The 16,095-nt window shown below is 54.0% G+C and overlaps 1 protein-coding gene across 1 annotated transcript in view; it reads left to right on the top strand.

Annotated features, from left to right (window-relative positions):
- Nucleotides 1-557: 557 nt before the first annotated feature.
- Nucleotides 558-16,095, top strand: part of ARRDC1 (arrestin domain containing 1) — a 34,934-nt gene continuing 19,396 nt past the window's right edge. Inside the window, exon 1 of the mRNA XM_079324264.1 lies at nucleotides 558-785. Coding sequence (XP_079180390.1) covers nucleotides 668-785 — 118 coding nt within the window. The 5' untranslated portion in view covers nucleotides 558-667. The remainder of the gene's footprint in view (nucleotides 786-16,095) is intronic.

Genomic DNA, 16,095 nt, shown 5'->3' with positions numbered 1-16,095 from the left:
CCTGACCTTCACACTGTGATCCACAGAGGGCGCGGGGTCATCACTGACTCCTCAGCCCCAGTCCCAGGTGGCCGTCGGGTCCCTTGTATTTGCCACTTACTGGACACTTAAAGTGACTGGGGTTATAAAAACAGGAGCAGGGAGAGGTGACAGCTTGGCCTGGAGAATTACAGGGAGGAAATGAGATTAGACGGAGCAAGGATCACCAGGAGGCGAGATGGCCCCATGCTGGGCAGTCAGCTCCTTCCCTCACAGCCTGACCCCATAACCAATCATTTCCCTCATAGCCTGACCCCACAAGTGATTCCTTCCCTCACAGCCTCACTCCACAACCTGCTCCTTCCTTCACAGCAGTCAGGGATCCATCAGCACCCCTTCCCTCACAGCCCAGCCCCACAACCCGCTCCTTCCCCTCAGCCTGGCCGCACACCTGGCCCCTTCCCTCGGCCCTCACGGCTGCTCCTCACGGAGGAGCCCCCTGCCCGCGGCCCGGCCGCCGCCGCTGCCCTCAGGCCCGCCCCGCTCCCCCAGCGCGGCCGGGGCGGGGCGGGCGCGGGGCGGGCGCGGGGCGGTCCCGCCCGCCGGGGCAGGCACAGCGCGGGCCGGGCCGCAGGTACGAGCGGAGCCGGCGAGCGGAGCGGCGGAGAGCGGCCGGGCCGGCGCGGCCATGGGGAAGGTGCAGCTCTTCGAGATCCGCCTGGGCGACAGCCGCGTCGTCTACAGCCCCGGCGAGCCGCTGGCCGGCACCGTCACCGTGCGGCTCTCGGGCTCGCTGCAGTACCGAGGTGAGCCCGCGGCCTGCCGTGCCCGCGGGGCCGCACGGCGGGGCCGATATCCCGGGGAGGGGCTCACGGGCTGCCCTGGCCCGCGGGGCGCCGTGGGCACGGTGCGGGGAGCGGCCGGGCTCCCTTCCCCGGCTCCGGGGACCGGCGGCTCCGGGGCTGCCCCATCGCCCATGCGGCCGGGAGGGGCTGATGGCAGCAACCTGCTGGATTATTTCCTCTCCTCTTACTTTTCGCTCCCATCCCATAAATAAGCAAACATCCTCCCAACCCCCTTCCCAAAACAGCCCAGCGCGGGGCTGTGCCACAGCAGCCTCCGGAGCTGGCGGGGGCCCAGGGTGGCAGCGGGAGGTGGTGGAGGAGCTCGCCCGCCCCGTTCCGCTTAGCCGGAGTCCTGCGGCTTCCCAGGGCTGCCGGCATCGCCCTGGCACGGCCCCGAGCCTGGTGCCGCCGGGTCGGACGGAGCCCAGTGTGTTACGGGTGGGCGATGCCGTGTCCCGGTGGGCAGCAGCCCTGCCTCGACAGCAGGGAGGAGATGGGCGATGCTGTGTCCTGGCAGGAGTGGTGCCCACCCACCGTCCGCAGCGAGCAGCCGTGTTGTAGCATCGCGAATGAACTCGGGCGTTCGAGTTGTAGCTCTGGTAGTGTGGGAGATGTCCGGGCTGCGTACGAGGTGCTGTGTGTGCCAGGGCAGAGTGCCCGCCGGGCAGCAGTGGTCTGGAGCAGGGGGTGTTGGCTGTGGTGTGGTTGTTGCTCCACGCGGTGCTCAGGCCGTGCCCGTGGCTGGTGCAGTCCGTCAGGGCACAGGGATGGGGCTGGACTGCGGGGAAATGAGCTGCTGGGCTCGGATCATCCGAACTGGGAGCTTCCTCCCCCGCCTTAGAGAAGTCATTCGCATTTGCAAGTCAGCTTTGTGCTCGGTGCTGTGGAAATGTGAACCGATTTGCTGTTTTCCCTGAGGTCTTGCTTGCTTCTCCTGTGTGCATGCTGCTTCCTTTGTAACAAATTATTAGAGGGGGAAAAAAGACCAAGTAATGTAAAATGTGAAGTCTCTGTTCAAGAGCTGTCAGCCTGGATGATGGTGCCTGTGCTTGCCTGTGTCTTGCTTTTGGGAGCACCTCTCTCATTTGCCTGCAATAGCTTTTGGAAGCTTCTTGTGGAAAAAAGTATCTAGGACAAGTGTAAACTTGTAGCCCATTTAACTCCTGTCAGAGCAAAACAGATCCAGCGTTTATCTCCTTGGAGAATACTCCCAGATGCACTTCTTCCAGCTAAGATATTCTTAATGAAGTCTGGCTGGCTTCCCTCCTCGGCCCATCCCGTTGACTTCCATCCATTCCTGAAGGTGCTTCTTGGGAGGGACAGGAGTTTGGCCTTGGAGGGTTTGGTGTGCTGGCCCCTTGTGCTGCCAGCTGGCCAAAGCTACACCTTGCTGCTGCCTCTACAGCTCCCATTTGGAAAGGACCTGCCATGTTCTGCTCTACACCAGCTCTCCTTTGCTTCCTGATGTTGTTGTAGGGGAGGAGGAAGGTCTCTTTGTTTTGTCTCTTCTTTCTGCTTCCTTGTTGCTTTGATTCTGAGAAGCATCAGGCTATGGTGTTAAATACAGGTCCTGGACTCAGGAGGGGTTTTGCTGTGGGATTTGTGGTGTTTGGGGCTAGTGCAGGGATTTTGAAAAGAGCTGGGTCAGCTGGGCACTAGGAAAGCTGGCAGAAGCATTGGGCCAAAATCTGGGGTGGGCTCCATGTGGTTGATGTTTCTGCTGTGCCGAGGTCACCTGAGCAGTTCTGTTTTGGCTGAATTTCCTGTACAGTGGCTTCATGAGCTGGGATAGAAACTTTCTGTTTCTGGTGTCAGAACTCACTCACTTAAGTCACATTTGGGTGTGAAACCAACTTCTACCAAGCATAAGGTAAAACTCTAGTGTTCTCCCTCCTGCTATGTATCTTATGATCTCTGGTGCTTAAACCCTCCACACTTGATCTTTTGGGCACCCTCTCCTTCTTTCTGGATGAAGGAAATGTCTCACCCTCAGAGGAAAAGTTCATGTAGCTGCTGAAACACCTGTTTGGTGTAATAGCAGGTGACTACCTGCTGGAAGAGACCTTGTGAGCCCTGGTGAGCTCTGTGGGCTCAGCACTGGAGGGATCAGACAATGTGGCATGTTCTGGCTTCCTCCTGGGCTGTGAGGAGAGCTGGGTGGCATCAACTCATCTTATATTGTATATACCCCCCCACACCTTCTGTGGCCAACTGTGACTTTCCAGGCTAATAAACTGCTTCTAGAAGACACAGAGTCCTCACCCCTGGCAGGTCTGGCCCACAGCAGCACGATTTGGTGCTTTCCATTTCCTGAGCCAGGTGAGTCCGGAGCTGTGACTTCTCGCTGCCGTGGAGTGCGAGATCACAGCCGGAACCTGCCTGTAGTGACTCCTCACACGGTAACTCCTGCCTCTTGAAAATTACACCTTCTGAAAGGTGACAGTGCAAACAAACAGAGCTCGTTGTGCCTTGCTAAACACAGGAGAAATCTTGGGTCATGGGGCAGCGTGGCTGGGGACACACCTTTTGGGATCATACATGTTCCCACTTAGGCTGGCGTCAGTGCTGACTGGCAATGAGGGCACCGACTTCAGCTGAGCTGGCAGCAGCATCACAAATACCGACTGCTCCTTGGTGACCTACTGAGGAGCCACACTTCTTCCTGTGCCTCTGCCAGGGTGAAGGACCTGCCCAGAAAACTTCAGAGCCTCAGGGGAGAGCGCTGATGGAAATGGAGAATTCCTAATCATTGTGCCTGGTTTGCTGGGTAAATCATCAAACGTGTGTGTACAAAGAATAATTAATCTTACAGGAAGCTTGTGCAGGGACAGCTGGAGATGGAGTTAATTTGTGGGGAAGGAGGAGGGAAACCACTTCATTCAGAGCGGGGCAGGCAGTCCTGGTTGCCAGCAGGAGCATGTAGGAACAAAGGCTTGTGCTGCCTGGAGATGCTGGAGCACTTTCCTCTCAAGTCTGTGGCTTCCAGGGGCCATGTGGATTATTTTGGTCCCGCCTGCCGTTCAGTGAGGCTTCAGTGAACAAGTGTAATGTTAAAATAACAGCCCTCTCTGCCAGGTCACCGAGAGTAAAGAAACAGCAAGTGCTTTCCAGAACAGATTTCAGCACTTTGCTATTCTCCACTCTGTTATTTGGCTGTCCAGGTTTATGCAGGGATGACTTGACTTTAAAATCACTCCCTTGAACTACAAAGCTCCAGACACGAGTACCCGTGTTTGTTCATGCTCTAGAAATACATAACTCCTGTTTCTGCAGAGCGTAGAGACCATGAATCATAATTTTCTTCTCTGATCTTAAATGTAGTAAATATTCTCACTTCCCATATAGAGAACAGAGAAAGCTGGTGGTGAAGGGGTATGAAGAGCAGGGCTCTGAAACCCTGGGTCATGTGTCCAAACTAAGAGGTAACTTCTGTTCCCTGGAAAGGCAGTAGAGAAAAATTTGGATTTGGTGGTTCTGGCATGTGTGTGACCTGTGCCCTTCCTGAAGGGAAGGGGTGACACCAAAGGACTGTTGGCCACGATTCTCCTACCACTTGACCTCTGGTACAGTGGACAATGTTGTTTCTGCAGGAAGGCTGTGGCTTGGGAAAGGGCTGGGGGAAAGGTGGATTCAGTCCCTGCATAGTGGTCTGTCTCCTGAGTCAGAAGTTTGCCTGTAAAGGAGGATTGGAAATCCCTCTGCTGGCAGCATGGGTCACCTGCTCACCACTGGGCTCCAGGGACCCCATGGCTGGTCCCAGCAGTGTGGGGAGGGAGTGTGGTGCCTTCAGAGCTGAGCAAGGCCTGGGTGTTTGGAGGGCAGGAGCAGCACCATCACTGTCCTTGGTGATCCTGGCAATGTCCCATGGGGTCCTGGAGCTGTCTGGTGGGTGGTGGGCAATGGTGGGTGCCAGGCTGGTGCTGCTGCACAGGAATGCTCACAATGGCTCTGCAGCATCACTCCCACAGGCTGGATGGCTCCTGCTGCAGGGGAGCTGGATTAACTTTCTTTTCTCATTGTGTGTAGAGAGACAGCAGGGAGCTGTGTGGCCAAGTCTGTTTGAGGCTGGGGAACAAAAGAGGGATTTTTGCTCTCCTGGCTGGCTTGCTGCTAGAGCTCCAACTCCTCTGGAGTCAATAAGTGATCACGAGATGGGTTTGTGTCTCTCGCCGCTGCAGTGAGCCGCTCCCCCCGCCCGCACACCACTTGTGCTCAGCTGAAAAACTGTTTGCTGCTTTCCTTGGCAAGGAGACATGCCACAGCCTCCCATCCCTTGTTTAACAAAATGGGAGGACAAGTGGAGTGGAGTTCTGTCTGTCTGATTTGCTTCCAAGTGTGACAAACGGGCTGTGAGTGCTTATCCCTTCCCTGGAGCAGTGCAGAGCTGTCAGAGATGGAGCTTGTCTTGTCGGGCTGGAGTCAGGTAGGCAGCAGGGAGGCTCCCTGGGTGGGAGGAAGAAGCCTGTGGGTTTCCATCCCTCTGGTCTTGAGGCTGCTCCCTATCCCTGGCTGTGTTGGGAGAGGAGGAACAGCCAGGGAGGTGCAGGGATGGGCGTGCTACACTCCAAGCATGTTGCAGAATACCTTGTGCTTTAAGTCATCCCCAGGGAAGAAGGAGGTGTGTAGAAGACACAGAGTTGTCACTTGACTGGGTGAAGTCTTACTAGAGGCTCTCATGGCCAGTAAGAGGAGGATGGGCGTGTGGATCATGCTTTGCTGTCCAGAGAGGGGATGCTCAGGCCCTTCCAAGAGAAGAAGGGAGTGGTATGGTTGGATTGTGCTGCAGGGCTGCTGCACACCTGACCTGTGCCAAACACAGAGAAAGGTGCTCTGCCAGGTGTTGGGGAAGGTGTTCTCCTTCTCCTGCTCACGGCAGCTACTCCTGAAATGGCCTGGCAAACATGCCAGGGTCTGGGCTTTGGTGCCTCTTTTTTTGAGGGATGATTGCTGAGATATCCAACTTGCAGCCTTTAGGCTACTGCTGTGACCTCTGAAGTCTGGCAACAGGAATTGCTGTGGAAGTTAATAGCCTTTTGTGCTGTTCTTAAAATCTGTCACTCTTCAAATCTCTTGTGGAGAAATGCAAAGTGCCTAGGAGAGGAGACAATGAGCAAAGGACCAGACTGTTGCCAGTCAGCGTATTTTTTGCCTCATACATGGTTGTGCCTGTGTGTGCTCAGAGGAGGTGAAATGGATCCATACTAAAAGGTGTTCAGGCTTCTGTCTGCTTGTGATGGCTTTTAAACAGCAGATCCACATTCCCCACTCTCTCTGATGGCAAATTACAGGTAGGTGATGGGGTGCACAAGTCAGCTGGGAGTGAGGTGTTTTGCTGTCCCTAAGTTTGTGGGTAGAGGCCTTTTACCACAACGTGTGTGCCTGTGGCTGGGTATTGCTCTGTGCAGAGGACAGCCAGTGCTATGAGTTTGAATTGCATGGCTTGAGTAAATTCTCACAGGTGTACTGGGATCCTCAGATGCTGGATGATGGCAGTGGAGAGGATATGGAGTGTCCTAAGCTAAGTATTGAGCTGCTTTGGACCCCCTTGACAAGATAAGGGTGGCAAGCTAGTGCCAACCTGGAATTATTTAGAGACCTAGTTTAAAAACACCCCGATCTCTGAGCACCTTAATCTTCATTAAAAACCAGAATTTGTCAGATATCCGTAGCAAAAGCTGTTTCCAAGAAGCATGAATCATTTCTGGAGCACTAATGCTTATGACTTCCACTCCTTTGTTCTTGCTGACAGCACTTTGCTCTCTGACAATCCTTCTGGCTCAGGCAGCTCAGACCAGAGGTAACAATGCTGCAGCAATTCACTGTTCATCCCTCCCAGACACACCCTCCTGAATTCCAAATATTCCCTGCAATAAGAGTGGGATAAAGCTGGCTTGGAGACAGCTCTAGGGAGGAATGCTCATTGTATGGGTAGAAATTGGAGTCTTCTTGATGGGGAGTTCAGCAGGGATCTGAATGTCAGGGCCAGAGCTTCAGTTCAGGTCACAGATGTTCCTTTCTGTCTGCTTGGATCTCTGAGGAGCCCAGCCTGACCATGAAGACTGTCTTACCAACTTGTAGCACTCCCAGCACAGCAAGGATTTGTTATGTATCTGGTGTTCTGGTGATAACAAGAACATAAGCCATCTTTCCAAACTGATGATCTTGCTATAAATAGAGAATCCAGCTGCTTGTGTTGAATGGCATCAAAGGAAATCGTAGGAGCAGCTCTTATGCTTAGTGAAGTGGATTCTGGCTGTTTTCTCTGAAGATGCTGGGGTTGGGAGATTTCTTGACAACTGAGACGTGCAAAAGCAGTGCACGAGAGCTCAGTGTGATGTGAGGAATCTTCAGCAGGGAGCAGCTGAGGCTGAGATCTCTAATCCCATGCTGGGATCTTCAACAGGGAGCAGGTGAGGCTGGAATATCTCATCCCATGCTGGGATCTTCAGCAGGGAGCAGGTGAGGCTGGAATATCTCATCCCATGCTAGGATTTTCAGCAAGGAGCAGCTGAGGCAGATGTCTTCCATCCCAAACTGTGATCTCTAGCAGGGAGCAGCTGAGGCTGGGATCTCTCATTCCAGGCTGTGCCTTCCTGCCTCCCCAGTAAGAACCTGCTGTGCTGGTACCCAGCCAGGATGAGGAGGCACTAAATGCAGGCTCACTTTACTGCTTGTAAGACTCTTCAGGAAAAAGCCCTTGAAGCCTCCCCTTCTAGGAGGAGGGGAGCTGGCTCCAGGCTTGTGCTTGGGAGCTGCAGCAGCACTAAATCATTTGCAGGTGTCTCAGCAGTTCTGTGTGCTGAGTTGTGAGTTCAGTGCCTGGAGCAGCAGAAGGACAGACCCTGGTGTGGTTCCATGTGGTTGCCTGACTCCTTGCTCCTGCCTCCTCTCCCTGTGAGTGGGCTCTAACCCCTCACACCACAACTCCTGTTCCCAGGATGGCTGAGCAGTCCTGAGTGTGCTGCTTTAGTTCTTCTCCTGCTGTGGAGGCAGGGGCTCACTCAGGATGCCAGGCTGTGACAATGTGGGCTGTGCTGGATCATTACAGCCCCAGAGGCATCCAGCCTGTGACAGAGCTCCTGTCCCACCAGGTGCTGGGCTGGCTTTGCATGTGCTCCTTGTCTGGAGAGTGGTGCTGGGGCATTTGTGTCCAGGAGCATCCCTTGAGTCCCAGGAGGGGATGCAGAAGTGTCATCTCTCCTGAACTTTGCATCTGCAGGGTTGTCTGTTGCTGAGGCCAGGAGAGCTGTGTCTGGCTGTGTCATGGGTGGCAGTGAGGGTCTCCCAAGCTGAGCACCAGCCAACAGGACTTGTAGCCTTACCTCTTAGAAAAGGGTATCTGAGAGTCTCAGAAGAAAATGAGCATGACTCAGTCCCACAGCAGAGCCTGGCCCACAGGAGCCCTGGTGCTCTGGTATTACAGTAAGCCTGTTAAGCATGAATTTCCAGAAGTCTTTGAAACATTTATTTAGAAAGAGTCTGAAAAGGGAGTAGGCTCTGGTGAATCAACCTCTTTGTGGTGAGCAGGGAAACCTGATCAGTGGGCTGTTTATCTTCTGCAGTGCTTTTGGAGGGTGATGTTCCTGCGGGGGCAGGGGGGCTGTCTGGGGAGAGAGCTCACCCAACCTGCTCCAGGGTTGGGAGGAGTGGAGCAGGGCAGTGGTCGCAGACACAGGGGTGTTCCCAGGACAGAGGAATGTTCCCAGGACATCAGAGAGCTCAGCCTCCCTTCTCCACGGGAATGGAAGCTTGTTCTGCCAGCGAGGTGGGAAAAGGTGCCAGGCTTTGCACTTGCTGGGAAAGAACAATAGAGTTTGTTAATGAGTTTCAAGGGGCGTTTTCTTACACCAGCATCCAGCACATCCCCCCTGGGATCTGCAGTGCTCTGTGGTAGGTTGTGGTGGAGTTTCTTGCTCAGTTCTTCCTTTTTTAGACAGCCAAGTCAATTGTACCAGAATATCTTAACTTCTCTGGCCTAAAGTAGTGTTAAGTGCTGGGTGGAAACCTATTTCACTTTGGGCAAGCTATAAAAAAAAAGAGATTCCTCACTTCTGCTTTAGCACTGCTCAGCCTGAGGAAGGGTGGCTGTGGTCCCTGGCTGACTGAAGTGCTGAGTGCTGGCAGGTCCTGGCATCCATCAGCATTCCTGTGAGCCAGGATGAGCTGCTGATTCTGTTCCACTTGTCTGGCTGCATGTTGGGCATCTGGGACTTGCATTCCCTTCCCACAGGGCTGCTCTAGAGGCCAGGTGCTGAAGATTAAGATGCCCTGACTGCTTATGTATGAACAGCCTTGTTTTGCTCTGAAGAGCATAGCTTACTTAAATTCAGGGCTCACACAATCCAGCTTATTATTCAGGTCCCCTGAGAAGGATGGAGTAAATTAAATCTACATTAAATTTATTAAAATAAATCTGTCTTGTGCAGAGGATCATGAGCAAAACTTTTCTGGACCTTGCCTAGATCCTAAATATGAGGTGCTCCTGTGCTAGGCTGACAGCTGCAGGCCCTGCCTGGAGCTTGGTCCCATCCCACTCCATCCCACCTGAGAGCAACAGAGGCTGCTTCCTCATGGATGGCATGAACAGAATTGAGCCTCAAATGCAGTTCTAGGAGGAGGGTAGGCACTGCAATCTCCAAACAGGCCACAGTTTCCTACTCTGAATTTCTGTCCAGAATAGCAGAAAGGAAAGAAATTTTTTTGAGATTAAAGTTGGCTTCACACCCTGGAGCAGTTGAAGCTCCACAAGAAATGTTGCCTTCATCTCTCTTTCAGCCTTCTGCTCCTCTGCAACCTCTCTGCTTTTCCCCTCCAGTACTTGGAGGGATGGATGCTGGGAGAGGAGGAGGCTGTGAGTGCTGGCAGTGTGGCTCAGGTGGGTGGCTGGCATGGAGATATTCCTGGGGAGCTGAGATCTGCCTCTCTCTGCCAAGTAGCTTCTCACTGTTTGATGTGTTTCTGCTCTTTGATCTGACTGTGCCCAGCATGCAGGGGTACCTGTGTCTGCCAGCCTGGCCTGGGAGGAAGAGGATGGTCCCTCAGCATGCTGGGGTGGGGCACAGCTGCTCTCCTTGCAGGAATGGCATTGCTGACCTCTGCCCTGTGTGTGGCAGCAGCACTGTGCGGAGCAGCTCTGCTGGACTGTGCCACCTGTTTAGGATGGGATGAAAGTCTGGGCTCCCAAAACTGGTCTGGGGCACTGCCAGGACATGTCCAGACTCTGCTCTGCCTGCCTGTTGTGGTACAATCACCTCTGCCACTGAGCAGGGCAAACCTTCTTCTCCCACCGCTTCCCAGTCTGTGTGGCTCAGCACTGCCTACATCAGTCTGAAGCTTAAAAAAAGTGCCAAACTTGTCCTGATTTTTCAAGAGGCAATTTTGTAGAAAGGGTTACCCCAGCATGCCCTTCTGGAGCATGCTTGGGGAGCAGTGGGGTGGTTGCAGCAGCAGTAGCATGTTGGGATCAGGATGAGGGGCTGGTGGGGTCAGGCCCTGAGTGCAGGTGCTGTTTCATGCCTGTTGCTAAGGAGCTGCCTCTGGCAGATCCAAGGCACAGATTGTGGCACATGTTCATCCCCCTGCTGCAGCCTGTGTGGCCTTGTTCACTGGTGAGTTCTCCCCCTGCAGCCTGACATGTGCAGAGCCAGGCTTGTTAAGTGTACACAGCTGAGGATTTAATTCCAGATGTTGGAGATGACCCCTTCCTCCGGGGGCAGCCAGCGTGCTGATAAAACACTGTGATGCTATAAATAAACCTGTCAGCTCCACAAGGCAGAAAAGCCTGTGGTTTGAGCAGGAGTTTGTTCTGAGCAGGAGCCCAAGAGTTGGCTTTCTTGTCTCAGGATTTATGTTGACCCTTGGTTTTGGGGAGGAGCTGGAAAATGTAGGTTTCCCTGTTGCTCTCAGCGTGATGGAAAAAAATGTTTGCAATGGGGAGAAGGATTGATCTGCCTGGGAAAGGACTTAGACAAGATTTGTTCTCCTGCTTTTCTGCAGGTACACACCTGCCCAGCTTCCCTTTGGAGGCTTCTGCATTGCTGGAATGAGGACATCCTTGTGTGTCCATACTACTTGCCCCTCCTCATGCTGGACTCTGGCTAAAATAATTCATGCATAGCTGAAGTGATGACTGTGGGTCACTTTGCCCCAGTGGAAAACCTGTCATTCCCCTGGAGTTGCTACTGTTGGAGTTTTCCCAGGCTGTCTTGAGGACTGCTTCAGCTTTCCTGCAGTGTGGGGCTGTTTTTGGAGGGTTTGGGCTTCCTGCAGGTTGGGTGGGACATCCAGGTGGGTCCTTCTGCTCAGCCTGGCAATGGACACAAACAGCTCTTTACCACAGCCAGGACAACAGGCACTGCTGCCTCTTGGGATGGCATTTGCTGAGCTTGGATTTGCAGGGCTGGCTCTGCTGCCCTGGGAATCAGCACACTGAAAGGTTGGGGAGGGAGGGAGGGAGGGAGGGACTGTCCCTTGCACTGCTCTGAGGGGTTTGGCTGGTCCAAACCCTTGCAAGCTGCTGAGGGCAAGTGCCAGCCTGGGGAAGGAATGGCTGAGCAGCAGAGCTTGCTCTTGCTCTGGGGGTAAATGATGCTAAAGTTTGTTCCACTGCAGAGGGGCTGCAGCTGGGCTTGTGTGTGGCTGGAACATTTCCATGGGCAGCAGCATGGGGACAGAGAGGGGTCAGACACAGCAACCACTGAGACCTTCACTGGGGCCCTGTCTGAGCCTCTGAGCACAGAGCTGTGCTGGGCATGAGCTTGTGATGGCTGCCAGGCTGTGGGAGGTGGGATGTCCCCCTGGGTCACAGCGAGCAGCAGCCAAGTCCTCCAGGAGCTGCAGGCTGCTGGTGCTGTGGGAGATGCTGTTCCCTCTGCATCAGATCCAGACAAGTCCTTTCCCAGAGCCTGGCTGTAGGCTTGGATTTGAGTTGAGATGGAAAGCACAGACAACCCTTCTAGACAACTCCTATCCTTCCACATTAGAGGCCAGATCCCTTTCCTGCCCCTGTGCTGAGCTCTTGTGAAGGAAGAAGGTAAAAACCTCCCCAGACAATCCTTAACCTTGTGCCAAACCCACTGCTGCCTCCAGCACTTGTAAGCTCTGCTCTTGCCTCACTGCCTTGTGAAATGCTCAAGTCTATTTGTGTCTCAAGAACTGACAGAATCGACCCAGAAGGATGGGGACAGCTGAGATTTAATTAGGATCTGTTGGTTTAATTAGTAATGTCTCAATATATGCATACATGAGGGAGTTGTGTATCTCGTGAGTTTCCTGCTCTGCCCTTTCTGTCTGAAGCTGTATGGGTGTGTTTCTGTGTAAAGGCCATCAGGAGAAAAAACTCATCTACCCCTCTTGATGTCCACTTTCCATGGAACTTTTCTAGAATTACCCAGTCTCTACAAACTGAGAGTACCTTGCTCTGCCTCTGGGTCTTGCTCTCTCCCAGGCTTTCCATTTCCCTGTGCTATCTGGTCCTGCTTTGCTGGCAGTGTGGGATCTCAGCGTGTACCCAAACTTGTGATCCTTGCTGAAGCCAGAGGTGTCACTCCAAGGTGGAGCTGTGTTGAGGTGACCTCCTGCTGCCCATCCTGCTGTCAGAAACAGGTCCCTATTGCCATGCTTTGGGGAGGGGTTGGGATTCAGGGGGATTCTTCACCCCCTTCTCCCTAGGCTGCTTCTGGCCCCTGGCATGGAAAATGGCTCATTCCCAGCTCATGGATGCTCTGAGTCCCTGCAGCTCTGGAGAGTCCCTGGCACCTTGAGAAAATCAGTTAAAATGTGGTGATCACTGTCTGCCGAGGCTCTGATGGTGAGGGGTGAGGGAAGGAGACTGGCTCCCCATGGCTGGTTTCTATGAAATGAAGATTTGTCTGATGCAGACTCACTTGACTCCCACAACTCCCACAGCACTTTCTCCTCCTCTGCTCCCTTGTTAGCTGCATCCAGGCATGCACAAGTTTTCCAAAGGGTATCTCAGTCCCTGGGTGCTCTCTGATTCTGTCACTGAAGTGTGCCCTGGTCCCTTGTGCTGTGTGGGGTCACTGCAGGCACGTTGTAGCTCTGCCATCCATCTCATCCCACGTGTGCAGGGCTGGGCCCCTCCTTCCCTGCTGCAGGGAGGGCTGGAGCCTCTGGGTCCAGCAGACATGGCTGAGGCCACGTGGTGACCCGGGTAAGCTTCAGCTGGCAGAGTCCCAGGGCTGTCTGTAAGTGCCATTTCAGAGCTTGGTTGCCAGCTCTTCGTCCGTCCTTGCAGAGGAAAGGAAATGACGGGAGAGTCTGTTTGTCCTGCCTGAGCCCTGCCAACTGCAACAGTCACCACCCCAAACTGTGTCAGGTTGTGTCAGGGGCAGGCTCAGGGAAAGGTTCTTTCCCCAGAGGTGCTGGCACTGCCCAGGCTCCCCAGGGAATGGGCACGGCCCCGAGGCTGCCAGAGCTCCAGGAGCGTTTGGACACCAGGGATGGACAGGCTGGGATTGTTGGGGGGTCTGGCCAGAGACAGGGGCTGCACTGGCTCATCCTGGGGGGTCCTTCCATCTCAGGATATTCTATGAACTTGTTCTGCTGCTTCTCCTGCCCAGCCTAGGAAACCCAAACTGACCAAGATGCAGCAGCCTCATCCCTCCCCCTCTGCCCATACCTGTTGTGGCAGGTGTGTGGCATAGGTGGGACTTGAAGTCAGAGGCGTTCGCTTGGGACTGATTGCAGGGTGACCATTGAGCCTGTGCTTGCTCAGCCTGTGGCTGGATTTTGGAAGCAGGGATGTGCACACACCCCCTGCCCCTGGCAGAGGAGGGGATGTGTGTGCTGCACTTTCCTCATGCCCGAGGTGCCACACCAGCTCCCCCGAGGAGGGCAACTCACTGGGGCAGGAGAGAAAGCAGTTTGAAATCTATGGCTGCTCTCCTTAAATCACCTTGGAAGAAGGCAGACGTGCCCAGCTCCTGGCATCTCTATTTTTACTCTGTGCAGAGATGGATATGGCTGAGCTGTCTCCTTTTATTTCCAGTGTTTGGCTCGTGCTGCAGCGCGTTGCTGAAGATGTGTCTGGCTGGATGTGGAGTGCCCTCTTCCCTGAGGGACTGCAGGGGTGAAGGGCTCTTGCCTCCTGCATGGCTTCACATTCATTTCTTCTCTCTGCCTCCCCCTTCCACTCCCCCTACAGTTTTTGGACTTTGTTTTTTTCCTGTATTTATTCAAATCAGCCTGGGTAAACAGGGAGCAGTAGGGAAGTGACTGGGGCCACTGGTAGCACTGGATTCCAGAGGCATTTTTAATGGATTTCTAATAACTGGAACTGGCCTATTCTGATGCAGAAACTATTCTTATTTCCTCTGTCTACAGCTTGGCAATTCCAAGATTTCCTTGGAAAGGCTCAGACTGTGCATTTTGCTTCCTGACAGGCAGGCTGACAAGCCTGTGCTCAGGTGGCTCCATTGCAGCAGCTGTGATGGTGCTGGTTTTGCCAGGTTTGTCCTGACAATGCCATGTTTAGGTTCCAACTGCCCCTGGGCCTTGTGCCTGAGCTGTGCCTATCCCACATCCCTGTCCCTCCTCCTGCTTGTGGGCAGGAGCCTGGACAAGAGAGAGCCAGGCAAGTCCCCAGTATCTCCCACTGCCCATGGGATGCTCATTGAGAGGCTGATTTTATGGTTCACTGTTCCAAAACCTGGTTAGGACTGAGATGAATGGTTTGATCTGTTGAACCAGGCACCTCTGAAACCTCCCAAATAACCTGGCCCTGTAGCTGCCAGTCTTTCCTGCTCTGGGGTTAAAACTGGGGGGCTCTCTGACTGTCCCAGCATCACCCACCCTGCAGGGGCCTGGGGATCTGCTGGCTTCTCCAGGACCTGGGAGGTGGGATATGCAATCCCTGTGTCCAGCCACACTGTCAGCTGTGGGGAATAGCTCAGAGCTATTGTCCACCCCATTTTTCCCCAAGGAGGTGTGGGGAGCTCATGTGTCTGGAGCAGGTTGGAGAAGATGCTTTGTAACAAATCTCTGCTGTTCCAAGGCTTGTCTTAAGTGTGGTGACTTGGTGTCTGGTGAGGGGGAGACAGTGGGAACTTTGGGGAGCATAGAGGCAAGGGGAGAGTGAAATTCCTTCAAACTTTTCAGCTTGAAATGCTGCTTTATGTTGCTTGGGACTGGAATGGCAACCCCAGGGTGTGTAATGGTCAGGGAACGTGGCTGGAGAGGGCTTGGTGGGGCTGAAGGATGGAATCCCTTGGAGCCCCAAAGCATCCCTGCAGGGACTGTCCCTCCTCTCTAGGCACAGGCTGGCTGTCACCATGCCAGTTTGGGATGTCAGTGGTCAATTGGGAAGCCTTGGAGCTCACAGCTTCTGTGCTGGAAAATTTAGCAATCTGTAGAGGGATTTTTAGACATCATCTGATTGCAGCCCTAGTGCTTGTCCATGGCAGCAGGGCCCGAGCCACAGGCTGGCTCTGAGTGTCAGACTGCAAACCCACTGCCTTTGCTTGCTGAGCCTGTGTGCTGTGGGAGGGGAGCTGGGCCCCTCTGTATGTTCCTGAGCATTCCCACCCACCTGCCTCCCTGGAACAGGAGAGCCTCCACACCTCAGTGCAGCATCAGGCTGGAAACACAGTGTGCCAGCCCGTTATCTGGGTGTTGAACAGATGGTGGTGATCTGTAAACTCCTGTGGTGCAGGGAGGCTGAGGGGGAGCCTGCTCAGGGGCTGGTGCTTCTGAAGCATGTGAATGTTCTCCAGGTTTTGGTTGGACTTTCCTTGCTCTCATCTGTGAGAAAAGCAGGTGAGTCTAGGCTTGATTTGGCTGGATCCATCTGTGTTATGTGGGCTAATTCAGAGTGGGACAGGCTTGTTGTGAGCCCAGAGATGTGGCACTATGTCCAAGGTGGGAGCACAGATGACAGGACACCACCCTGCTCAAACCTTTCCTGCTCCTGATGCTGAGGCCCCTCTGTGGCTCTGGCTCTGCCATCTGGCAAAAGAGAGTATTAGATGTCACCTGGGGTTGTGTGGAGGTGATGGTTCACCTTGGGAAGCATCTGTGTCTGCTCAGGTGTGCTCTGTGCTGTGGTGGGGGAGTTCCCACCCCAGGCCACACTGTTCTGTTCTTTCCCTGCCTTGGAAATGCTGGAACACATCACAGACACAAACAAGCCAGAGATGTGTCAGCCTTGCCTCTCTGTTGATGCTTGGTTAATGAGAGTTGGCATCTGGAGCTGCTTATCCTTTGTCCTTGAGTGTTGAACAGCACTTGGATTGCAAGGGGCTCTTCATCTCAT

The sequence above is a fragment of the Erithacus rubecula genome (assembly GCF_903797595.1).
Source record: "Erithacus rubecula genome assembly, chromosome: 21".
In the NCBI taxonomy this organism is placed as follows: Eukaryota; Metazoa; Chordata; class Aves; order Passeriformes; family Muscicapidae; genus Erithacus; species Erithacus rubecula.
The sequence above is the reverse complement of the archived record's forward strand: the minus strand, read 5'-3'. Positions and strand labels throughout refer to the sequence as shown.